Consider the following 27,408-nt stretch of genomic DNA (forward strand, 5'->3'; position numbering starts at 1 on the left):
GCAAGTACCTTTGGATCTAGTTATAATTTCCAGGAAAAAAAAAAAAATCTGTATTTTTCTATCATATTTTAAATTTGATTTTTTTTTCAAACAATATAGAATTGAAGAACTTGACTTTGCATTGTTTTTAAAAACTAAACTTATTGATTTACATAAATGTCTGAATAGCTGTCCTAAGACACTCTTCAATGGAAATGTCCCTGCCCTTGTGAAGCTCAGTTTCAAATGAGAGGAGCCATGTAATAAGCAGAACAAGTAAGAAGTTATGTAGCATGTTAGAGAGTTATAAGTGTTATGGAGAAGAGATAAAGCTGGGAAGTGAAATAGGGAGTGTGGGGAGGGGTTCCATTTTATGGGATGGCAGTGAGCAGCCGGCATTTGGACAAAGGGAGCAAGCCAGGCTTGCTTCCATGCCACTGAAGAAGACTTTGCAGAAAGAAGGAAAAACAAATGCAAAAACCTTGAGGCAAAAGTTTGTGTGATGTTTTTAATGAGTGGGAGGGGATAAAATGACTGGGCAGCGAAGTCAGAGTAGAGGGATGGAGCCCGGGGAGCCGGGTTGTGGAAGGTCGTGGTCATCTTAAGGATTTGGATTTTTCTTCTGACATGTGAGGTCATGGGAGGATTCCTTTACTTCCTCTGCCTCTCCCGATTTTCCTTTTTTCTCCTTCCACCTGCTTCCCACTACTCCCACCTCTTTTGATGTGTAAGTCAAAGAACCCATCTTTTATCCTGTAGGTTTTCCATAAGAATTTTATTATTGCATGCTATATACTGTATAACTTATTGCTAACCTCTGAATTTCCTATAAATGTGGTACTAGATATAGAGGCTTGGTTAGATTCAGGTTCAATTTTTTATTTTCTCTTTTTTTTGCAATTACTAGTAAGTGGTGATGTCTTCTTTCATCAAAGGGACATAATCTTCACTTGTGTTTTTGTGGTCTTAGTAGAATATATCTTTTTTGAAGAGTAGTGGGGGGAAGGGCAGAGATAGAGAATCCTAAGCAGCCTCCAACAGCCAGTGTGGGGCTCGATCTCATAACCCTGAAACTATGACCTGAGCCAAAATCAAGAATTAGACACTTAACTGACTAAGTCACCCAGGCACCCTATTAGCAGAAATTTGTGCTCAATACATGGGTGCTGTAGGATTAATGTGGTTATATCACTCTTTCTTTATTTCTTAGCTGGAGTACTATTAAAAGAAAAAAAAAAACAATTCTAACTTAACTTGTGGTTATCTGGTGTTATGATTCATTTAAGAAAAATTGGATAAATGCTTGAGTCTTTTTATTTCTGGGTTTCAAAAGACCAAAAAAAAAGTAAAAAATTCCCTGGCGTCCTATAGAGGTGACTGATTAGTAGTTTGGATTTGTTTATATCACATAGATTAAATTTGTCTGTTTCTAACCATTTTGGTTATTATACTTGCTCAAATTGTCTCATCTTTGGCTCTTAGTAGCCTCTTCAAGTTAGTTCTCAGGCCCTTTTCATATGAACCTAGCAGTCTTTGATTGTTTCCTTGCTATTTGGTATAGAGCAAGAAATACTAGGGCCATTTTGTGTATTTACTGCCCCAAACAAGTATTAGCCATTGTGTAATGCAGTCTAACTCTTTTAGTGGGAAATGATATTTGAAGGCCACAATTTGGACATTAATAACTCTTTGATATTTATATTTTTCTAGATTTCTAGGCACTGTGTGTGAGTAAGGAGGTAAAGGGAGTATCAATATAATATATAAAAATATATTTTGGGGGATGTGTGTAAAAAATAGACTTGTTATATAGTTTTTAAACTTGATTTTTCTTTTTTTTTAAAGATCTATTTTAGGGGCGCCTGGATGGCTCAGTGGGTTAAAGCTTCTGCCTTCAGCTTAGGTCATGATCTCAGGGTCCTGGATCGAGCCCTGCATTAGGCTCTCTGCTCGGCAGGAAGCCTGCTTCCCTTCCCCTCTCTCTGCCTGCCTCTCTGCCTACTTGTGATCTCTGTCAAATAAATAAATAAAATCTTTAAAAAAAAAAAGATTTATTTTAGAGAGAGAGAGTACGCACACATGGTGGGGAGGGGTGGGGAAGGGCAGAGGGAGAGGGAGAGAGAAACTCAAGCAGGCTCAGTGCTGAGCATGGAGCCCCATGCAGGGCTTGGTCTCACAACCCTGAGATCACTACCTGAGCTGAAACCAAGAGTTGAACACTTAACCAACTGTGCCACCCAGATACCCATACATTTGATTTTTCTTTAACTTAGTATTTTGTGGATGTTCTATTATATCCATTCACACAGATACACATAATTCTTTTTTAACAATGAAAACATCTATAAAGTAAACATACAGATACTTTATATTTTCCCATAGGTAGACGTTTAGGCACGCGCACACACACACACACACCCATTTATACATGTAAAGTATATTTCTGGAGGATGGTTTCCCAGATGAGGGATTACTGAGTTAAAGGGAATCTTATTTGTTAGGGTAGGCTAAGCTCCTATAAAAGAATAGATCTAAACACATAATAGAATTTTTCTTCTGATATGTAACTATTTTGAGTATGTATAAATCCTGATCAGGCCACCTTCCTCCACACCATCATTAAGGGACCTAATCCCTTTCTGTCTTGCAACTCTGCCTTGTCCTAAAACCTCATGACATTGGTATCCAGCTGGTACAAAGGCAAAGAGGGTGGAGGAGTCATTCCACTTTTCTTAAAAGCGCAGGTCTAGAAGTGGCATACGTTGCCTTGTGTCCAGAGGGCCACCTCTTGTGGCAAAGGTGGCAGGAAAATGTAAGCTAGCTGTGTTCCCAAGCAAATAAAGAGAGAATGGATTTGAGGGGACAGATTGTAGTCTCTTCCTCACATATGCATGTTTGAAATTCTGGAAGATACCACCAAATTGTTCTCCTAAGAATTTATACTAATTTATGCTTCCATCAGTAGTCTACTGGATGCCCCCTCCTCCATCCTTAACCAATTCTGGCTGTTACCAGTTGTGGTATTTTTTTTGTTTTTATTTTTGACAATCTGATAGAATAAAAATGGTAGAATCTGGTAGAATAAAACCTTATTTTTATTTTCATTTCTTCAATTATGTTGAGATCGAGTGTCTTTTTAATAGTAAAAGCTGTCTTTCCCCCTGTATACTGACTGGTCCTTTTTTATATATATTTTTTAGGTCAAATTCTTCATCATGTTTCTTTTTCGATAGTTTTCTTGGCTCTTCTTCTGCAGTTGACTACCAGAATTAACTTACCAAGTTTAAAAAAATAAAAAAGAAAGAAACCTTACAAGATTTTGGTTTGAATTACATTAAATCTATAGATTATTTGGGAGAAAAACTTTTTTAACCCAAGTGTGTATTATCATGTGTTATTAGAGCGTATAAGGACCATAGCAAACAACTACAGATCTCAGGGCATATGACTATAAGCACTCATTTCTCGCTTTGGTAGGGATCCTCTGACCTCGACCAAGCTTGCCTAGTGTCCTGCTTCCAATTTTAAATCCAGCTGGCTGGGTGTGGCCCCTCACGGCAGTTTGGTCTCTGGTCAGCTCTAGGGGTGGTTCTCTGGACTCAAGCCAGAGAGCAGCAGCTCTCCAGAGGAAACTCTTCTCGTGGAGATAGCAGAGATGCGTGAGGAACAGGCATCAATATTTAATGCCTCCAAAACTTTGGGGGTGGTACACCGCCACTCCTGTTCACATTCCATTGACGAATATAAGGAAAATGTCCAAATCCATAGCTAGGAAGCAGTAAAGTACATGTCAGCATTTATATGAGGAACTGCTCACTTTGATGGCAGAAAGCTTGTATTAATGGAAGGTGGGAAGATTGAGGCTAATAATTCAATATGCCATACCATTCATGATGAGAAACCTAGTGTGGGGGACCTGGGTGGCGCAGTGGGTTAGGCCACTGCCTTCGGCTCAGGTCATGATCTCAGGGTCCTGGGATCAAGCCCCGCATTGGGCTCTCTGCTCAGCAGGGAGCCTGCTTCCTCCTCTCTCTCTCTGCCTGCCTCTCTGCCTACTTGGGATCTCTCTCTGTCAAATAAATAAATAAATAAGTAAAAAAAGAAACCTACTGTGTAGGTTACCCCATTTGTTCAATTTCTTTTTCAAATGTCCTTGAGTAAAGTTTAGGAATTTATATAGCTTTTGCATGTTTTTTACAAAGTTTTTTGGGAAAGGGGAATTGTTTCTTTTACTAATAGGGTATTTTTCCATAATTTTTTCTGATTTGTATTTTTCACATAGGAATCTGTTTTAATGTTGTGAATTACATTAATATATTTTAAAATGTTTAACCCAACTTTTCATTCCTGAAAGTCTTGCAATAATAAATCTTCCTGATCAAGGTGAATTCTTCTTCTTCTTTTTTTCTTTTTTTTTTTTTCTTTTGAGAGGGCGAGGGTGTTGGGAGGAGGGAGAGAGAGAATTTTAGACAGGCTCCGCATTCCACACAGAGCCCCATGTGGGGCTCCATCTCACTGCCCTGAGATCATGACCCAAGCCGAAATCAAGAGTCGGACACTTAACCGACTGAGCCATCCATTATTCTTTTAATACACTGTTGGATATGGTTAATACTTTATTTAGGATTGCCAAAGGATTTAAAGAGACCGATACAATCTATTCATATCTTTTTTAAACATATTAAAGATTAAGATTCAGAGATTATTTTTTAGCTTAAATAATGAGGTCGATAATTTTTAAAGGGTATATTATTTTACTAATTAAAATTTTTATTTAGACAGTGGAATAGTCAGACCAGCCAACTGTCTTTTCAGACCCTCAGATAAAAGAAAGCATATTAAGTCTATTTCAACATTATGTGAAATGTTTCTTTGCAGGTTAATGCTTCAAGATAGTCAAAATGTGGAAGCGCTAAGAATCCTGGCTCTTTACTATTTGTGTAGGGAGGGGGACATAGAGAAGGTAAGTTGTATTGTACTATTTAAGTTTCCTGTAGTAAAAAATGCATAATTACATACACATATGCCCATACGTTAGAGTCTTGAAGAGCCCTTTCAGAATGTATGCCATGATAATTTTTACTTGAATTCTAGAAATACACTTTAACAAAGTGATGAGCTTCTTAAATCAACTAATAAAGCAAAAATATAAAATAGTTAAAATACCTTGAAAATTCCTTGAATCGATAACATTATATGTGGTTTCCTACATAAAACTCCCCTGCGTGATTAATGTCACTGATGATGATAGGTAAGGAAGAATATATATGCAAAAATGTAGTCCTTAGTTTTTTTTAGAGTTTAGCTGAGTTTATGTAATTTAAATGGGCTCAGGATGACATCCCATTGGACCTTATAATACGATTCATGTTTCTGTAGTAATGAGCACATTGATTAGGTACTAGGTTATGGAATGCCAAAATCCAGTTTGAAGCAAATAGTATTATAAAATAGTATTATATAGTATATTATATAGGAGTAGATCTGAATTGTGTTTAGTCTGGTTAGATTGTTAAATGTGACAGCAACTAGTAAGTTCTTCGGTAAATACCAGGGGAATTTTACTAGGGGCAGCTCTTCAGTAAATTTTCCAAGCATTGAAATAACTTACAGGATGTTAATTTTTCTATTCCAGAGAGTATTTCAAATATAACCAGACTATATAGGTAATCAAAAACCAGATCTCATATAATATTAATGTTTACAATTTTATTATACATATCTCATGTGTGTCATGAACTAATTGTTGGAGAGGGAGCTGGGCATATATGGTTAATTGAATATTATGGGTTATCTTTACCCACCAAGAGGTTTTCATTCAAAAACAGATATTTTAAAAACACACTTGATTTATTTTATTTTATTTTTTTAAAAGATTTATTTATTTAAGTAATTTCTATACCCAATGTGGGACTCAAACTCATGACGCAAGATCAAGAGTCACATACTGCCTGAGCCAACCAGGGACCCCTAAAAAACACATTTTAAATCTCAGTTCTTTATTCATAATTCTTGAGATTTTTAAAAGAACCTTTAATACATTTCACAATGTAGATTTTATTAGTGTATATGTCATGTATTCTTTTTTTTCTTAGTTTATTTTAAAATTATCCTGATACTTTAATTTCAGGCTGCCACCAAGCTGGAAAACTTAGAGAATGCATTGGATGCCATGGAACCCCAGAATGCTCAACTTTTTTATAAGATCACAGTAGCCTTCAGCAGAACTGTAAGAGTGCCTGCTGTGCAGCAGAGCTATTATCTGTGGCTAGGAATATTAAATAAGTCACAAAGGTTGAGGCATCAAAGAGCATATGGCCTAGAATGAAAATAACGTACATGTGTAAATATGTGATACATTCGTAAGAAAGGCAGTTCAGGGGAGATATGATTTCATGGAAGTGGGAAAGGATAGGGAAGTGAGAAATTCCAAAGGAAGTGGGAAGCCATTTATTAATCAGAGCATAGGATTTTTTTTTTTTTAAGATTTTATTTATTTGACAGAGATCACAAGTAGGCAAAGAGGCAGACAGAGAGAGAGGAGGAAGCAGGCTCGATGTGGGGCTCGATCCCAGGACCCCGGGATCATGACCTGAGCTGAAGGCAGAGGCTTAATGCACTGAGCCACCCAGGTGCCCCAGAACTATAACTAGGGTTATTCCTTGTTTTTTTGAAACTGCAGTTTACTCTTGAACAACACAGGTTTGAACTGTGTGAGACCACTGACTGCAGATGTATTCAATCAATTCAGTATTATATTTTCCTTATTATTTTCTTTTCTCTAACTTTATTGTAAGAATATATAACATAGAAAATATGCATTAATAGACTGTGTTTTTAGGTTATCAGGAAGGCGTGGTCAGTAGTAGGCTATTAATAGTTAAGTGTTTGGGAAGTCAAAAATTATATGCAGATTTTCAACTGTGTGGTGTGGGAGAGGCAGGGGAGGCTGTGGATGACAGCACCCTCACCCCTGTGTTATTCAAGGGTCATTTGTATTTGAAAAACAGTTCTAACATGGGTAAGAGACAATTTTGGTGTGGGAAATGGCTGGGATCTTTTTTTTTTAATTTTTATTAACATATAATGTATTATTGCACCATGGGGTACAGATCTGTGAATCGTCAGGCTTATACATTTCACAGCACTTACCATATTAATGTAATAGTAAAGAAATGTTTTCATTACAACATCCAGTATAAAGAAGATAATCAGGAATGGAATAGAAAAATACTGCAGGATCTCAAAATCAATACAAGGACTGAAAGAATTGAAAAGGTCTTAATTAAACTAGGGAAAAAATAAGGAAAATGATATATACAAGCAGGTGAAATACTAGGTATAAAATTAAAAGAAAAAATCAGGGATCGTAATTATTAAATGACATGAGAAAACAATTCTCTTTTTAAAAAACAGATTGTCAGATTGTATGAAATTTAAAGGGAAAAAATCTGTGTTATTAACAAAAGTTTGAGTTAAGGAAGATATTTACCTTTTTTATTTACTTTATTGCCAGATAATTTATTTTCATTAGTTTTTAAATAAGCTTACAAAAATTTAAGCAGTTTAGTATTTTTTCTCTTAAAAGTTATTATGTTAGAACATTGCATACTTACTTTAGCAGAGTTGCCATTTCTTGAAATATTTTTGAACCTTTTTTCACAAAGATTCTAATGAGTAATCTTTTAAAATATTAACCTGGTGGCATACCTCAACTTAGGGGAAGCAAATCCTTAAACAATCATGAGACAGTTAAAAAATTTTGAAAAAAGTTCTAAAAGGTATTCTTGTACAGCAACATCATTGTAGTATTGTTTGAAGCCATTGTTTAAAATAGCTCATTAGGATTTTAAGTTCTGCTTGGGTATAAACTCTTGCTGTCTGGATGGTAAATAGAGAAGTCATATTTTTCTTTGATTATTACTTTTTTTCTATTTCTGTGAAGTACAAATACTTTGTATCTTTTTATTCTATTTCTATGAAGTTTTTCTTTGTTTATTAATTACTTCTTTAAAATTCTACTTCTGTGAAGTACAAATAATTTGTATCTTTAGGAAAAAATAATTCTCTCACCTGAGTAGAAGTGTTTGGCTTTCTAGTCTGAAATTTCTTTTTTCTTTTTAGTGTGGGCGAAGTCAACTCATTCTTCAAAGAATTCAGACATTGCTAGAAAAAGCTTTTAGTTTAACCCCTCAGCAATCAGAATTTGCTACAGAACTTGGATACCAGATGATTTTACAAGGAAATGTTAAAGAGGCACTGAAGTGGTATAAGACCGCCATGACCCTTGATGAAACTAGCGTTCCTGCACTAATTGGTAGGCCCGCTCTTTCTAAATGTTCCTCAGATAGATGCAAGTCATTAATTCCCTTAAATACCTGCTGTGAAAGAAGAAAAAAATGTAGATTGTGGTTTTCTAAAATTAAACTGTCCTCCATTATCCATAATAGAAAAAAAACCAGGAATCTTTAAAATGCAGTTTTTATTTCTTAAGTAATATCTTGAGAGAACAGATTTTTATGAGGTAGTTCCTATAAATCCTGAATTTCTTAGTAACTGATTTTATTTGGATACAGAGCTGCCCATTTTATTTTCTTTTATTTTAAATCTGAAGTATTGCTTTAATGCCTAATACTTTCTTATAATTTATTAATACTTTATTATGGAGGGAAAATCTTTTATTAATGTTTGTGTTAGCTTGATGTGTACATGCCTGAATTGCTGTGGACTTGGACTGTTTTGTTGTGTTTGGTTTTAGGATTTATCCGATGTCAGTTAATTGAAGGGCAGTTACAGGATGCAGACCAGCAGCTAGAATTCCTTAGGGAAATTCAGCAGTCTATTGGAAAATCTGCGGTAAAGTGTTTCATTTTATCAGATGGTAGATCCTAAATACTGTTTATAAAATATGAGATTGTTAATTTTAGTAATAGTGGTTTTAGGGTTAATGTACATTAATTTTAATATATAATTGCATTTACTAATTTACCTCCACACAGGATTAGACTTTAAATTTTCTTGTATAAGATTCTAAAAGTTTGTCCAAGCTAATACTGAAATTTGAACAAATAATGCACATAAATAGGACTTCATAAACATTTGAAATCTAAGTGGAAATAAATGACTTTACAACTGAATGGGATAATTAATGACGACTGCTTAATTTCTAGGAATTAATCTATTTACATGCAATTCTTGCTATGAAGAAAAATAAACGACAAGAAGAAGTTATTAATCTGTTAAATGATGTTCTGGACACTCATTTTTCACAGTTAGAAGATTTACCACTTGGCATACAGTATTTTGAGAACTTAAATCCTGATTTCTTGCTAGAAATTATTACAGACTATCTGAATTTTTGTCCAATGCAGGTAAGTAATTCTTTCTAAGCCTTATTTTCAATGAAAATATTTTCAACATCACTTACATGATGTTTTATAAAATGTACTAATAAATTGTCCTTCACGTGTTAGATTAGATCAGCATCTTACAGTGGTAGTATTTATATCTATATTAGTCGAAATAGTTTTATATCAGAATATTTATACCAATGACTGCTATCAAATGATAAATGTATTGGTTTACAAATATTCACTTAGAATTGATAAAATTGTAAAATCTTCAGTTTAGAAGTATTATTAGAAGTCATTTAATTCAGATATGCATGTGATACTTGAACCTACTCCACAGCAACCACATTAAGTGCCCATCCAATGCGTGGGTGCATTCAAAAATGCAGTTCTTACTCTAGGACTAGGACTATTAGACTGTATTTCCTATGTTGTCAGACTCAGCTTTGTGTTAAAAAAATTTCACCCATTTCCTGGTCCACCTGCTCTCTGGAGTGCACAGAGCAAGTCCACTTACTTCGCCAAAGCAAAGATTATTCCTCATCATAACACAGACCTTTGGATTTTAGATATTAGTTTTCATGTTCTGCCTAAACAATTCCAGGTTTTTAGCCACTTGTTTTTTATATAACATAGTTAGAACCCTGGCCATGAGGACAGCCTTATTTTGTCAGTAAGCTCTTGGTAAGATCACTGTTCCGTGTATGGGTTTGGCCTTGGCAGATCCTCTTCCTCCCTAATTCTTGGGGTTCCTCGAGCTTTCTTTTATGAATCATATTATATTATTGACCCCTGTTGAATTAATAGTTACCTAAAATCCTTAGCTCTATTATTCACTGTAACTGAGGACTTAGGTGTAAACTCTATCCCTAGCAAATTTCATCTTCTTAGATTCATCTCATAATTCCAGATTATTATATTGTTTTAGATCCTGATTGTTGTGTATTTTATATGGATCTTTACCGTCCTCCATTATCTGCCTTACCTACCTCTGAGTAGAACTGAAGATGGAACCTTTTATTGTATTTCCAGAGAGTTCTTTCCAAATTTATGTAGGTAGATCCATTAGTCAGTACTCTTGTTATTACAGAAAGTGAGTAGATGACTTGACATTACTGTACTCAGCTCCTGATTCAGTACAGACAGTACCGAATACTTCATTGCTAAAAGCATAGTTCTTAGCATTCTCCCTGATTTACAGCTTCCTTGTACTGAGGAAATGAGGATAATGGCCTTTCTTTAGGGAAGCCGTGCTGCTGTTTTGATCACCACATCCTTTTCCAGACTTTCCTAATCTATTTTAAATTAACCCTTCTTAACTATGGAGAACAAAACTGAGGGTTGCTGGAGGGGAGGCGGGTGGGGGGTGGCTAAATGGGTGATGGGGATTAAGGAGGGCACTGGTTATGATGGGCCCTGGGTGATGTATGTAAGTGATGAATCACTGAATTCTACACCTAAAACCACATTGGAGTGTAAACTAACTAGCATTTAAATAAAAACTTGAAAAGAAAGAAAAATAAATTGACCCTTCTGGAATAACACCCAGGATGGATCCCAGTGTCCCCTATTGTGATCTGTTTTCAGTTGCTTAGAGTCAGAAGTTAAGTACTTGAGCAGTATTCAGAATTCAGTCAGCAAATGCTTGTAGAGTACCCAGGGCTCTGCTTGGAGCTAGCGAGGTTGTTGTGAAGGAGAAAACCATAGCCTTTGCCCTCTTGAAGCATACAGAACTGGCAGGACGAGACAGATAATACAGTCAAGTCAGTGAGGTAATAGAAAATAACAGACTAGGGTAGGAGTGGTGATTTGGGACAAGACGATCTGGTTAGGCCTCATTAAGATGGTAAAAGTTAAAACTTCAGATGTTCATGTGGAAATACGGTATAAATTGTCTCAGGCACAGGAACAGTTGTGCCATGGCCTGAAGGGACACAGGAAACTAATGCAACTGGATGCAGTGAGGAGGAGGTCACAGCAGAGGATACCAGACCTCGTCGGGCCTTGGAGATTGTTGTCATTCCCCCAGCATCAGTTCTGAGCATAGTGGGGAACCAGGTTTCCAGCATGATCTGACTCAACAGTTTAAAAGGATTTCTCTGGAAGCTCTGCTAAGAAGTAATTATAGTTGGAGCAAGAGATAATGTGTTAAGTGGAAATTGTGTCTCTGGTCCAAAACATGCTGTGTTCCTGCAGTCTAACCTTTGTCAGCGTGATGGCTCCTCATTAGCACAGAGTGCTGCTTTCATGGGCAAACATCGGAGGACAGATTTGTCTGTCCTCCAGCTCTGTTCCTTGTTCTGTTTATAAAGGTGTTTGGTTTTTTTTTTTAATCAAATGGATGTTATCTTAGAGATTGTCTCTAGGTGCTTCACTCTCAAAGTCTTTACAGTAAAAATGCTGGTGGTTCTCTAAGAAACAATTTTGTCAATAAATAATTTTTAGCAGATGGCAAAGAACCTTAACCTCACTATATCACCTATACTTTCACTGTTTTCAAGTGAAAAAATACTTTTAAACAATTTGCTGTATATTCATTACTGTTTGAAAACGTGTGAAATTCCAGTCTTCAAGACACGTAAGACCCTAGCCATAAAAAGAAGCAAAACAAAATACGAAACTACGATGGGATTGTATAAAATGATACAGAATGTTAAATTTTATCACACAGATCATAAGTGCTGTAGAAATTTAAATAAGTTGAGGTATTCTAGGCACCAATGGTCATATTTTGAAATTCTTTTTGAAACTTTTCACCTTTTTTTTTGTGCTGCAAGGTAGCAAGGAGATGTGGTGCTTTATTGTCAGTAACAACATCTCAAGGTAGAAGTGATTGTCAGTAAGAGACCATACTCTAGCTAAGAGTATATTTGCAGGGTATAGGGGGATGATGGGGAAGATTATTTTTCAAATAAAGGATGCAGAATTAGTAGGGGAAAACAGAGAGAATGAATATTTGACATTTAAATTCTAATATCACATTTGTAACTTGTGAGTGGGTAACCATTGGATAAAAGTCAGTTGGGTAGACAGCCATTAAAACAATAAATGTTCTAGTACTGTTTTTGTTATCATATTCACTGCATATTTATAAAGCGAGAAACTAAAAAAAACCCTTTGAGGACCTTCTGCATGCCAGCAGAAAAGCAGAAAATGTGAAGGTATGAGACATTTGGTGTAGTACACATGAGTGTATTCTACCTTCTGATTTTTACTAGGCAAAAAAAGAGAATTTTCAGAAACTGATCGTACAGTACTGTAGGGGGCAATGCAAGTTGCCGAACTGAATAAATCACCAGGCAGATTAAGAATTAGAATTCACATTGCCTTGATTCTCAATTCCAGCAAGAAATTCTGCCTTTCAGTTATCTTTTCTTTGAAAATGTTTCCTTCACAGTTGTTGAACAAATACACTCCTTTCATGTTATCAAATATGTTAATTGAGTAATAATTTCATAATTATTTTGCTGAATAAAAGCCATCCTTTGTATGGTATGTTCATAGATCCCAGGGACATAAATTAGTCACATTATGGTAAAGATATGCAAAAGCAGAATAACAGAAATTTTGGAAAAATATATAGTTTTTCTAGTTACACTGAAGTTTAATATGTGTGTGCACTTTACTGAAGTAAACTTATAAAATGATATGCTAATTTGTTTTATTTAGCCTGCAAGTCCTGGGCAACCTCTTTCTCCACTTCTCAGACGTTGTACCTCAATCCTGGAGACTATAGTAAGAACTGTACCAGGCCTTCTGCAAGCTGTCTTCCTAATAGCAAAAGTGAAATATTTATCAGGTAGAATGTACTTAAAAACTTAAAATAACTTTTTTATTCTGATGTTGACAAAATCAAGGGTAAATAAACTAAGTACGCCAGTTATATGGAGAATAGTCACATAGATGCGTTTTACTTGTGCACAAATAAGTAATTTTAATCCAAAATAAAATTGTATAATATTCACTATTCTTTAAAAATTACAATAAACTTCTGTTGTTCAAGTGAATAGTTGGGAAAGTACATTTGTATCACTTAACAAAAAAGTCCATGAGATACTTAGATGGTAGTAAAAATTTATAGTCTTTTGTCCATAATTATTGACTCATTGGTATAGCCAGATGCAAGTTTTACCAGATGCCTTTATGAAGTGTATTGATTAATTGATAATTAGCTGTATATAATCTGTGATTATGTATAGCTAAAAAAATAGCCCCAGATATAGAACATTAGCTTTTTAGGACACACAGATGTGTAACTATATACATAATATAGTCATAATATATATAGATATATACCTAATATATACAGTAGACATAGTAGACCAACCTTTGGGGCTTATATTTGTGTATCTTTCCTAGATAAATGCCATTCAAAGTAAATAAAATTTATAAAATCATAAGGTTTAGAAACCAACCTAAAGGTATTATCCTAAACAAATATTTCTTACATATAATGGAGAGAGAAGATTGACTGACTTTGCTAATTTTTTGGACCTCAATTTTAACTGTTAAAAATAGATGATCTCAAATCTTGTATCTCTAAAATATTCTAGATGTAAAAAGTGGCTCTGTAATAACTTCTTCTGGTTAAGGTCTATTGAGTGACATGGTATTTCTACTTTGCTCTCAGTTCAAATGGTATTATCTACTAAGTAGTTAAACTGGGACTTTGAGTTCTGTTATATTTTTTAGACATTTATTATTTTGAAAAAATCAGCCTTAACATAGTAATTCTTAATTGCCAAAGTCTCTAGAAATGAAAGTCTCCTATGACCCCATTTTTGAAAACAGCAGCCTTAAATCATTTGAAATAGTGCTGCCATATGTCCAAATAGCAGTGTCCTCATAAATTGCCAAGTACAATAACTTCTAACCCCAGAACTACTCAGAGTTGGACCGGACTTCCCAGGTAAAGGGCACAGACAGAAGCCACAAGTTCTGGGTTTGCCAAAGCCACCTGAGCTTCTGACTGGCTGGCTACAAATTTGGGGTTTCTATGACTCCTCAGGTTCAGATTCACTAGAATGACTCCTAGAATTCAGGATATTGCTATATTCATGATTAGAATTTTAGTATAGCAAAAGGATACTAAACCAAACCATGGAGAGATGCACAGGGAAAGGCCTGGGAAGGTTCCAGATGTGAAGCTGCCATTGTTCACTGTCTGTAGAGTCAGTACACATCGACATTCCAACACATATGCATATGACAGTACATAGAGAGCATTAACAACCAGGGCAGCCCACCCCAAGTTTAGAGTTTTTATTAGAGTTTCATTATATAGGCATGGACTGAATCACTGGGCACGTGTCTCCAGGGTCCTGCTCCCCCATTCAGGTAGATAACCTGTAGTTCAGAGCCCCAGTCCTTCCATGGTTGATCTTTCTGGCATGGCTCATCACCGTTGAGTCATATTCTTAACATAAGCTATCTAGGGCTTACTGTTCATCTTCTTACTTATATAAATGATCAAAGCCAACCTCAAACAACAGAGATACTCCTCTCACTCAGGAAATTCCAAGATTTTAAGACTCTCTCCCAGGAACCTGGGACAAAGGCCAGCCAAATTATGTTTTACATAGGACTCTAACAAAGACATGCATGCAGGACAGAAGTGTCTTTCATTTTTCACTTCAGGGAAATTGGGCTGCTATTAGATAAAAGTGTGATATTGTTGGGTTCTTCATTTATATGGCTATTTTCTGCAACACTGATGACCCATTTCTCATTTTTAAATATTTATTGACCTTCTAAGTACTGACCATGCATCTTTCCCCCCATCACTCTTAAAAGGAACAAGATTCTGATCTCAGTCATTCACACAGTCTTCATATTCTTCAGTCTCTTATTTGTAAACCCCGATTCTTTTCCTGTGTGCTTTCCCCCCTAGCAGTAACCTCCGGGTTATCTCCTTAATCCTTTTCCTCCTTAAAGAACATGGGAGTGGTAATTCGCACACGTTTATTAAACTTAACCTTCCCATTTCCTATTTCCTTCTCTGCCTGTTCAGTTCTCAAGTATTCGAATATATCACAACAATAAATAGTCCAATATTATTTATTATGTTTGCTGATTGATTGACACATTTTGTTACTGTGTTTAGTATGTTATTATGCAGCCTCAGCCCATTACTTATTTATTAATCCTCTGTCTCTAAGAAATTGTTTCTATTTAGATGGATTGTGTCATTGGTTGGGCCTTTGGGAACTGGAAGCTCTAACTGTAAGCCTTGTTTGGTCTGTTGAGGTATCAGGTGAGGTTAAGGAGTAAGATGGAACAGAGAGTAATTTAGGGTCTGTTCTTCCCCAGGGCTCCTAGCGAGGTGGAATGGGGAGCTGGGCTTCTCTGAGCCTACTTAACACCAGTCAGTGAGATGGGTTTAGGAAGATTGCTGTGGGTTACATCACTAGAAAGTTTTTCTAGAACCTGGAGTTTATACTCTTCCTTCTCTGAAGAGCCTCTTTCTACCCCATCTACCAGCCCAAGCCTAACAGATTCCACCATTCCTGTCATTTTAATTTTGATCATTTCTTCAATCTGAGACTCCCAGATATACAGAGGATGTGTGTCCAAAATATTGGCTGTTACACTTGGCATTTAAAAGGCATATTAAATCACTGTCTCCTATTTCTGAATGTCTGGAATATATCCCTATGCTTTTTTCTGTTATTTTATATACAGTGGTAAAATTTCTGGCCAAGGATGATCATAAGACTATATATCCTTTGTTAATGTAAGTGACAGTACAGAATTCTAGCTATTTAAATATCTGGGTTTTACAAAACTTACTGTAATGAAATTTTAAGTAAAAAGTTTTTTGATCAAGAAAATAGATCAAGGTACATTTCTAGTCCTCTCAGAAGTAGCAGTGGTGTTTGACTCTGATCTTTTCACAGCTTTCCCTGGTTTGCTCCTTATGGCTGGCCTGACTTACAGGAATATTATTTCATGAAGACTAGAAAGGGGCTACCTGGGGCAGGTGGGCATGGAACAATCCATAAACTACTCGTGTCCCTCCTCTCTCTCACATCTCTGTCTCTTAGCCATTTGAATTATAATGCTTTGTTTCTCTTACTAGGTGACATTGAAGCAGCTTATAATAACCTGCAGCATTGCCTAGAACACAGTCCTTCTTACGCAGATGCTCATCTCCTTATGGCTCAGGTTTATTTGTCTCAGGAAAAATTCAAATTGTGTTCTCAGTCACTTGAACTTTGTCTGAGCTATAATTTTAAAGTAAGTATTCCAAATTCAGGTGGATAAAACATACCACCCTCCTTGAACCTTTAGCAAGTGGTGACATATTGTATTGTATTTTTTTTTTTTTTTGCCTATAATGTTTTGCTAATAAATTTTAATGGAAAAAAGTTTGGATTTACAAGCAGTATGAGAAAAAGTGGAGGTAGCTGTGGTGTAATTAAAAACCTATATGGACTTGGAGAATTTTCTCTGTCTGAACCTGTTTTCTTCTCTGTAAAACTCATATAATAACACCCTACAGTTATAGTGGGCTTTAAGTCTAGTAATGGATGCATATAAAAATAATTGTAAACTACAAAGCATTATGCCATATGTTTTTATGTGTAAGAACTCTGTTTTATTGCTTGTTTCTTTCCTGGATTGTGGGTTTTAATAACTTTTTAGAGTCATCATCAAAGAACACCTAGTCATTTTGAAAATTTTTATGTGGTTTGAGTCTATAGACACACTAGACTTCTATCCCAAGATATTCTGTGTTACATCCATATCCCTAAGCATTAGGGAAAATCACAAGTTCAGGTGCTTCCTGAACTACCTGGAGTCATAGAGGAGCTCCTCAGACTTTTGCTTTGGTTCACAGGGTCTTGAACCCTATTACGTGAGGAGCCTTCAGTGGACTGGAGAAATCAGGATTTGCAGAAGACAGTGCTCACTTCTTAGGTCAGTAGTCCTCAAGCCTAGTGATGCATTACCACCGTAGTGCCAGTACCTGGTCCCAGTGAATCGAAATCTCTGAAAGAAGAGCAGAAGCACGAGTATTCACGCAGAACCCACTGGAAAATTGGATGCTTAGCTCAGGCTCACAGCCATAGCCTGAAGGATGATTGGAACCTTTCTAGACATTAGGTGGCTGCCCCATCACCTCATTCTGCATCATCTCCTGCCTTTGACTCCTCCTTTGAACTTTTTGTCATTTTCTTATATTGTCTGTATACACCTTTGGTACCCAAAATAAAGATAGAAACTTCATAACTGTGTGTTTCAGAGTAGTATCAAAGTTTAAAACCAAGTTTGACTGACGTGTTCTGAGATTTTTAATCTTAAAATTACAGAATAAAAGGAAAAAACTGTGTTTCTAGAAATCTAATGACTTGATATCCATACTAGAAGTCTGGATAAGGTATATTCCTTTTCTGAAAACTAAATTTCCTCGAATATATTTGCTAGCCCTGCAAACTTTTTTTTTTTTTTTGGAGTTTTTCTTCCATCATGGTAAAAGCCCATAATCCCCTTGTTTGTCACCCAGGAGGATGCTAGGTAGTGGCAGGTTGCCTGAACCCGATTGAACACAATAGGTGATCAAAAAGTTAATAAAAGGACAGAAATAGACCTCATGTATACAATCACAGGTAGACTGTTTGGTGGATTGTAAATTACGTGTTGGCAGTGTAAGCCAAGGAAGTATTTCTGAATACTGTTTTTTTCAGGTGAGAGAATACCCTTTATACCATTTGATAAAAGCTCAGTCTCAAAAGAAAATGGGAGAAATAGCAGAAGCTATTAAAACTCTACATATGGCAATGAGTTTACCAGGAATGAGGAGAATTGGAGCTTCCTCAAAATCAAAATACAAAAAAACTGAAGTCGATGCAAACCATCGTTTATCAGTCTTTCTTGAGTTGGTAGAGGTTCACCGCTTAAATGGAGAACAGGTAAGTCAAGTTTTAATTCAGTGGTTCAGCTCTGAACTTGGTTAGACAAGTGTATTAGTAGGAAATGAAAAAGCTGAAATTATTTCCTTGCTCATCCGGTCAAATTTAGAAAATTTATTTTATTAGTTTGAACCAAATCATGTCCTTTGCAAGCCCCTGAGGTTAAACATAATTTGCACCTGGATGACCTCAGGTATAACTATACTTTCATTAGCTTCCAAGCAAAATAGTAATATATGTATAATATTATAGGAGTAATAACATAGATTACTATGTACCATGAAACATATTAAGGTAATGTAATGAATATAGTAATATAATGTTCGATGAGCTTGGCCACTGTGAAAGTTAATAATATAACATGGTTATCATTCTTTGGACTCCTGAAAGGAGACACACACACGCACGCACACCTGTCCATTCATACTCAGGTACTACTAGAATCAAATAAAAGTACCAAACTCAAATTCTAATAGTTGAGAAAACAGAAGAACTACTTGATGAATACAGCTTTGGTAAATTCATAGGATGATTATAAAATCAAATACTTAAAATGATACATATAATATAATAATAAATAGAAAGCAAGGAAGACTGCAGTTTTGAGAGAAGAGTCAAAGCCTTGTAGAAAATGAGGAACTTAACATCATTTATATCTGGTTTTCAGATTACAACAGTTGTTCATCAGTTATTTTGATATTTTAGTGGAAATTAAGAAGGCTGTGTCTAGATAACTTGCCAAATCTCAGAATAATTTCTATTTCCCAATATATTAGCCTTAATATATATTTAAGAAGAACCAATTCTACCATAGATAGTTGATTTTAAAATGCACTATTCTTTTTACTTGTTAACATTTCTGAAATCAGAATGTCTTATAATCTCTAAAGTTGAGATGAATCCTAAAATAAGTGACATTTTAGATTCATTGAGGTACGGATTTGGAACTGGGGTAATGTATTCAGCTGAGGCATAGCAGAAATTAGGTCCTGGCATAGGCAATAAAGTAGTCTGTTAGTTAATGAAGAGCCATTTGGTACAAGGGAGGATTGTGGGCTGGATCCCATCAAGGAGGCTGTGATGAGCATGGCTAAGAGTTTAGGCTCTGGGGTCAGGCTACCCGAGTTTGGGTTCTGAGTCCGTCATTTGTTAACTTCTTAACTCTCCAAATTGCAGTTTCCTTACTGTAAGGTGGGGATAATGATAGCTACATCAGAGGATTTCTCTGAGAATTAAATGCGTGGATATAATGCTGAACGCAAAATAAATGCTTATTAAATATTAGCAGTAGCAGCAGCTCTCGTGTAGCAACCGCCATTGTCCTGGTCATGAAAACACTTTTCAGGGCACCTGGGTCGCTCAGATGGTTAAGCGTCTGCCTTTGGCTTGGGTTGTGATCCTGGGTCCTGGGATCGAGTCCCACATTGGGCTCTCTGCTCTTTGGGGAGCCTCCTTCTTCTTCTTCCTCTGCCTCTCTGTGTCTCTCATGAATAAATAAAATCTTTAAAAGAAAAAAAAGAAAACACTTTTCAGCTAACAGATATTCTGAATTTGGTCTCTGAGTTTAGTTTTAAATTTTTGTTCTTTTCAAAAATCTGTCAATATTTCATGAAGGTCCTAACTGTGCTAGCATTTACTGTTCATTCTGAATTAGGAGTAAATCTTCATTTCTAATGTAATTTGTTTAACATTTTGAAAGACTGTTATTTTAACTTCATCTTTACAGCACGAGGCAGCAAAAGTTTTACAAGATGCCATTCATGAATTTTCTGGGACATCTGAAGAATTACGTGTTACCATTGCTAATGCAGACCTAGCCCTGGCCCAAGGAGATGTGGAGCGGGCTTTAAGTATGCTTCGAAATGTCACAGCTGAGCAGCCTTATTTCATAGAGGTCAAGGAGAAAATGGCAGATATTTATCTGAAGCACAGAAAAGAGAAAATGTTATATATTACTTGTTATAGGTAAATGATTATCTCAACCCATTGTATTTTGATACACTTCTTAAAATTAATTCTCAAATTTCTTTTTTTCTTTCTTTTAAGTGCTTTATAGTATAGACCTTTTCCATAACATGTTCAGCTACCAACCACAATCACACTAACCAAGCAATTCATTCTCCCTAAGACATAAACCATAGTGATTATGATTATTTCAACCTGTGGCTTACTCTAGATTCTTAGCTGTCCTCCTTCATTATGTGATTTCTAGATCTTCAGTCTTCCTGTTTGGGAGGGACAAAAGCAACAGTTATTTGCATTCTAATGGCTAACGAAAGCTGTGTAATGTAACAGTTCCAGGCCATCTCTAATGCTCAGCGTAATAGCTCTAGCAATAGAAAATTGTGGCTTGGTATGTACTACATTCAGGTGCGGATTATAAATTCTCCTTGGTGAAAGGGCAGGGACTTTAAAAGTTATGTCATATGTTGGTGCCCTTAGGGGTTACTGGGATACACACATTCACCTGCATGCCCGTGTATACACATGGACACACACACACACAGACACACACACGGGTTGCTCTTACCTTTCTCCCCAAACAGAAAGATAAACATACAAGCACACACTTTATGTAAGAGAAAATCAGCATGTTTATCTGTTAAGAACATAGCAACATGTTGATGAATTTAGTCATTGGTTCATCTGTAGTGTGTAAATATCCAAACTTGGAAACTGCTCAGGTTCTTTGTGGGAGCTGAGTGACTTAAAGAAACTGAGCGGCATCCCATGTATAGATGGATGAACTGGTGGTTCTAAATCATATTTTCTGTGGTGTTCCTAAAAGATCAGCACTAACTGTCACCTCGTGATAGGAAAACATTTTAAAACAGGGTCATGTTGTTTTGGACGCTCTGGGATGGTGTAGTCAAAGGCACGGGCTTTGTTTCAGGCAGCTCTGACACGTTGGTTGTAGACTTCAGTTCTTCAGCAGCATCTATAAAATTACTCTTCCCCAAACCATAGCTTTTGGACCAAATGAATGAGAAACCGTACGTTGCAATAGCATCCCATGACATTTTTGTGCCTCCACTCACACATCATTTCAGAATTAGAGATAACAAAACCTATTTCTGTAGCGTGAGAATTGAGATGTTTACAGTCTACCAGTACTCTTGCTACCTGCACTTCAGAAAAGGGAAAGATGGAATGAAAAAAGAAAGTTGATCTAGCATAAACAATCTGGGTGTGGGTCTGGGTGGGTTGTTTTTTCTTTTGTTGGAAATGTCCAAGGTCCTCTGAAGGCTCTTGGTTAATTGAAATAAGTGAGCTTACCTTTTATTTAGTTCATTAAGAAGATATTTGTATTCAGTATACTAAATAGAATTGGTCTAATTTCTAGAGAAATTGCTGAGAGAATGCCCAGTCCTCGTTCTTTTCTTCTCCTTGGTGATGCTTACATGAATATACAGGAGGTAAAGTTTCTGATGCTACTGAACTCAGATTTAAAAAAAAAAAAATAGTAGAACTCTTTTGTGATTAGCTTCATAGTCTCCTAAAAGGATTTTTTAAATGTTATTTAATATTTGACTATCCAGTCATCCAAACAAAAAGGAGATAACCATTATAATAAAGTTGTTTTCATATTGGGATCCAGTAATTCAACACTGTCATTTGAAACAGAGATGGTACCAGAAGCAAATAAAGAGCTACTGGCCAAAATGGTGTTTACTGATAAGTTACACCTAACACTAGTGACTGTCACCTCTCTGAAGTAGTTAAGGTTTCTAGACTTAAATATGTGCTTTAGTTGTCTTACTGAGTGAATACTGTAGGTGTAGAGCTTTAAATATAGAAATGTTGCCCTTTAATGGGATCCAGCTAAGCTGTTTATTCATTGCTTTTTTTTTTTTTTTTTTGTATCTGCCGACATTAGCCCGAAGAAGCCATTGTAGCTTATGAGCAAGCGTTAAATCAGAATCCCAAAGATGGAACGCTGGCAAGCAAAATTGGGAAAGCACTTGTCAAAACTCACAACTATTCGAAGGTAGGTACTTTATATGTTTGGAATATGAAATTTCAGACCCTGCTCTGTGAGAAGTCTGTTTATTTCTTGATGGCTGTAAACTCCAAATTTGTATTCACAAACTGGAATTTATGTTAAAGATTTGCTCAGTGTCTCTTCGTCGCTGCATTTTGCAAAGGCTGGGTCCTAAAGTTAATTCGGGCTTCATCTTACACCTAAACCCTGCAACCCACCAATTATGATGAAGTTGTTGCGGTTGCATCTTTTTCATTATATGACAAAGCCTAACAGATGTCCTTTCTGTTGAACCAGTTTTGGTAAGCTGTATGCTTCCCCGCTGAAACCCCAGTAGGGATAATGGATTTTCCTTTAGTTGTTATATTCTTGTTCTATTCCTGGTAACTACTGAACATACATACAACCACGAGCAGAGTATTTGCATTCACTGAAGTTCACTGGCCTCTGGACTGAAACTGGTAAAAACTGTTTCACCAAGCACCTTTTTAGCTGCTTTTCATAAGAAATGCTAGTTGCCTTGTCTGTTTCACTGCCTAAGAAAAATGGCATATTTAACTGATAGGCAGGTATATGCCTAAGCTTCTCCTGGGTTATTTCTAATTTTTATATGCTTTAAGTCTGTGATATATAAATATCTATGCTTAATACCTTTCTCATTGCCTTATTTTCCTAACTGAAATGCATTTTGTTTAGGCAATCACTTACTATGAAGCCGCTCTGAAAAGTGGACAACAAAATTATCTTTGCTATGACCTGGCTGAGCTTTTATTAAAATTGAAATGGTATGACAAAGCAGAAAAAGTTCTTCAACATGCTCTAGCTCATGAACCAGGTATGAAAGTCTTTCTGATTTGAAAAAAAAGTGTACCTTACCCTATATATCTGATCTGCTTTATGTTTATATTACATAAATGTTTATTTGTATTCTCATTATTATCTATGTGACATTGACTATTCATTTATGAGCTTGTCACTCTACTAAAATAAGATACTTGTATAATAACAGTTTTATCAAACAGCCAATTGTGTTATAGAAAGATACTGTACTTTCCAAATGATACAAAGGGAGTTTCCTTTAAATTACAACTACATCTGATGTTTTTATTCATAAACACTTTTTTATAATCTTTACTCTTTTAAGTTTTTTTTTTTTAAATCCACTCTAAAAGATGTGTAAGTCCCAAATTCTCTTGTGAATTCTACTTGCTTTGTTCTTAAACTACCTCCATAGAGGTAACCATTTTTGTGTTTTAGTATATATGTAAATATATAAGTATAATCATAATTTTTCTTTTCAAATGGATTGTTTTTCCTCTTCTGTAATTTTTTTCACAGACAGCATGTGCCAGATATAGTTTGATATTAGTACATTCATCTCATTTTAATGTCATCATCATAATATTCTATAACGCCATAGTTTTTTGTTTTTTGTGTTTTTTTTTTTAAACTTTCCTTCAATTATTGGACATTTGTTTGGTTTTCCATTCTTTTGATATTAATAAACTGTTATAGTAAATATCCTTGTACTTCATTCGTTGATATACACTTGCTTCTAAATGTGATAAGGTGTGGAAACTGGCCAAATTACAAATTTGGTAGCTTTCTCCTGTGATCCAAGAAATGACCCATATCTGTTGTATTGGTTACCTATTGTCATTCATACTAGCTCCAGCTCCCCAATCAGGTTCCATCTCTGAGGAAGCACGGCAGATATGTTGAGTTCATGATTACATTCTTTGCACGGTAGATATGTTGAGTTCGTGATTACATTGTTTCTAGAAACAAGTTCTGAAGCATTGGTCTTCACAGACCCTTCTGACCCACTTTGAACTACAGAGAGGATACTGACAGTGTGATCTCAAATCAACTCTTTGCTTCCTCCCCCGACTCCCCAAAAAACTATGTGTATTGAAAATGTAACTGGATACTATTAATTGCCTTTTTAGAAGTTTGTACAAATTTCCTTTTCAATTATCTTTATTTTAAACTAAAATCTATAGCTTACTCATCACCAAAATTTAAAGATTACAGAAGTGAATGCAAGTTGTGTTGTCCTGCTCTTCAGAGAAAACCAATTTACCTTGAATATCATCCTAATTAGTGTCGCCACCAGGCCTCTCTGTCTCTCTTGCAAATAATCACATACCATATTTTTCCTACCAAAATGGGATCATATTATACGGCACATCTGTAGTAGGCACTCAGTAGCTTCTCTCCATGTTGGTAAATGTAGCTCTTCTTTATTTTCTACTATATGTTAATATCGTAATTTATTTGATGGGCCCCCTACTGGATAGACATTTTAGATTGAAGAAAAGTTGGGAGACAGTACTGAAACTGGGTCCTTGTTTATATACCTCTGTGTGCTTCCTGGAATTGAGTCACGCCCCATGGCTCTTAAGGCCAAAAATGTCCCATCATTGTGTAGATTAATTAGGGGAGGGGGAAAACACTTCAGTTTGCAGTTCTTGGATGATTGATAAGGCTAGGCATCATTTTTGGTTTGTAGATCACATTTTCTTCCTGGATGTTTGTTCATGTCCTTTGTCTTTGACCCTGAACCTCTGGTACATTACCAGTCACCTGTTACTCATTTGCAGATGTTTTCTCCCAGCCTATCCCCTTTTCTGTTTTTTCAGTTGAATTTGTCATTTCCTCAAATAGAATATTTAATTATTATATATACCAGCCTTTTCCTTTTTTGAGTCCTGAATTTCCTGTCATGCTCAGAAGTACTTCCTTCATCCTAACATTGTAAAAATATTCTTTTATTTTTTTCTGGAATAATCCATATGCTTTAATCCACATACAGTTTTTCTGTATCGTTTCCGAAATGGAGAACAGTTTTATTTCAGTGCATTTTACTGAGATGCCACCTTTGCCATAATAAACTTATTTATATGTATGACTGATTCTGGGAATCTTCCTTTTCTTGCCCTGAGGTATTTTGCTTTTGCCAGTGTCCCTATCCACTGTAAATGTCTTGAGACATGTGATAAGGTCAGCCCAACTCTTTAAGTTTTCTAGTATTTTCAAAATGGTATTTTAATTTAGCTTTGATGAAATTGGTGTTAAAATTCTTCTAATTTGGGATGCATTTACTATATAAAGTGTTATTTATTTCCATAAAAATATTTACATGGGTCTGTCAGACCTTGGTTGAAACACTACAGATGGCCTTACATATGCATTTTTGAAAAGGCTGTGAAAGGAAATTCAAGTAACATGTTCTACTTGTATGGGTGTTAAGTTTATTACATTTAGGTAATATAAATGCTTTCATGTAATATTTGTTGAGCATTTCATTATAAATTATGTCATTAATGTCCACATTTGTTTTTGAGAGGACTATAATTATCTCCATCTTTAAGTTAGCAATGTAGTCTCTTGACATACCCCCCTTCGTCTAGCTGAAGGAGCACCTGGGTTCTAAGCATCTTGAACTTGGCTTGTCAGCTGGAATTCCTGTCTGCCTCCTCACATCTGTTCCGCATGCAGCCTTCTTCATCTCAACAACAACTTTGTCCCTCTTAGCCATTGCTGAGAACCCGAATCCTAGCCATCACCCTTGTCCCTGACTGTAGGAAATCCTGTTGATTCTACCTTCTGAATATATTCAGAACCCCACTCTGTGTCACTCGTTCCACAGCTGTCCCCTTGTACAAACCTTCATTGTCTCAAGTGGATTATGGTGGTCACCTTCCAGCTGGCCTCCCTGTTCTGTTCTCAGCCCCACACCCCTTCTGTAGCCTCTCTCAATAATAGCAGCATCGAGCCTTTTAAACAGAGTAGGTCTGCTCTTGTCTTCTCAAGCTCACTGCTGTCTCCCGTTTCCCTCAGAGTTAAGCCGAAGTCTTCACAGTGGGGTATGGGTCCCTTCTCATGAGTACAACGTTGCTCCTCTGACCCACTGTGACGGCCATCTCACAGTTTCTCCTACCTGTGAGGTGCCAATAACAAAACCTGCCCCTCCGGCTGAGATTTATTTATTTATTTATTTATTTATTTTATTTATTTATTTTTTTTTTTAATTTTACCTATTTATTTGATATACAGAGATCACAAGTAGGCGGGGAGGCAGGCAGAGAGAGAGGAGGAAGCAGGCTCCCTGCTGAGCAGAGAGCCCGATGCGGGACTCGATCCCGGGACCCCGAGATCATGACCTGAGCCGAAGGCAGCGGCCTAAACCACTGAGCCACCCAGGCACCCCTCCGGCTGAGATTTTAAAGAAACTATGTATATAAATCACTTTTATACATATGTGGCACAGACCATACACTTGATAGTGGAAGAAACATAGTTTTGTTATTTATCTAGGGTTCTTTTATTGCTCTTAAATCACAAAGTAATAATATCAAGTATTTAAATAGTACTTACCAGGTATTAGACTACTTTAATTGCATATGCAAACTTATTTCATAACTTAAAAATTTTTTAAATTTTACAACAACACTATCAGATAGGTACTATTACTTCCACTATTGTACAGATGAAAGAGAACCACAAGCTGGGTAAGTACCTTGTTCAAGGTTATAGAGCTAGTAAGTGAGAAGGCCTCGATTTGAAACCAGACAGATTGCCATCAAAGTCGGTGCTCTTAAAGACCATATTTCATTGCTTATCAAGTATCTATTAATTTAAAACAACAGTTACCATCTCCATTGCCCCATAGCAACTAGTCTATATTATTTTTTAATAACTTCAGTAAAGATGTTTACAGATTTAAAAACGAGCATTGAAAATTTTATGTGTATTGTGACATCATCTCTTAATGTATGTGTAAGAAAACCCTTTTTCTTATCCAGTTCTTTAACTTTTCTTCCAGTTAGATGAAAATCCTCAATCTTTTTTTTTTTTTTAATTTGACCATCCTTCGGTTAACTGGCAAAAAGTTTTCAACTTTATTCAGTTGTTCAAAACCATTCTTTCTAAAGACCAGTTTTAAAACTTGTGGAAAAATGTAAACATTCATTTAAAATGAATATTTTTCCCCATTATCTTCTCTCACAGTAAATGAATTGTCTGCTCTCATGGAAGATGGACGTTCTCATGTTCTTCTAGCAAAAGTTTATAGTAAAATGGAAAGACCTGGTGATGCAATCACTTCATTACAACAGGTAAATGCCACTGCTTGTGAGTGGCTGTGCGTGAGTGGCTGTGTGTGGGAGGTGGGAACAGAAGG

At 36.0% G+C, this 27,408-nt stretch overlaps 1 protein-coding gene across 1 annotated transcript in view; it reads left to right on the forward strand.

Annotated features, from left to right (window-relative positions):
• Positions 1–27,408, forward strand: part of TTC21B (tetratricopeptide repeat domain 21B) — an 83,703-nt gene that overhangs the window by 19,967 nt on the left and 36,328 nt on the right. Inside the window, exons 7-19 of the mRNA XM_082689463.1 lie at positions 4,858–4,942; positions 6,110–6,208; positions 8,104–8,296; positions 8,738–8,835; positions 9,150–9,350; positions 12,999–13,128; positions 16,408–16,565; positions 18,017–18,241; positions 19,968–20,206; positions 21,585–21,657; positions 22,119–22,229; positions 22,920–23,058; positions 27,237–27,343. Coding sequence (XP_082545589.1) covers positions 4,858–4,942; positions 6,110–6,208; positions 8,104–8,296; positions 8,738–8,835; positions 9,150–9,350; positions 12,999–13,128; positions 16,408–16,565; positions 18,017–18,241; positions 19,968–20,206; positions 21,585–21,657; positions 22,119–22,229; positions 22,920–23,058; positions 27,237–27,343 — 1,858 coding nt within the window. The remainder of the gene's footprint in view (positions 1–4,857; positions 4,943–6,109; positions 6,209–8,103; positions 8,297–8,737; positions 8,836–9,149; positions 9,351–12,998; positions 13,129–16,407; positions 16,566–18,016; positions 18,242–19,967; positions 20,207–21,584; positions 21,658–22,118; positions 22,230–22,919; positions 23,059–27,236; positions 27,344–27,408) is intronic.

The sequence above is a fragment of the Mustela nivalis genome (genome assembly GCF_964662115.1).
Source record: "Mustela nivalis genome assembly, chromosome: 11".
Classification (NCBI taxonomy): Eukaryota; Metazoa; Chordata; class Mammalia; order Carnivora; family Mustelidae; genus Mustela; species Mustela nivalis.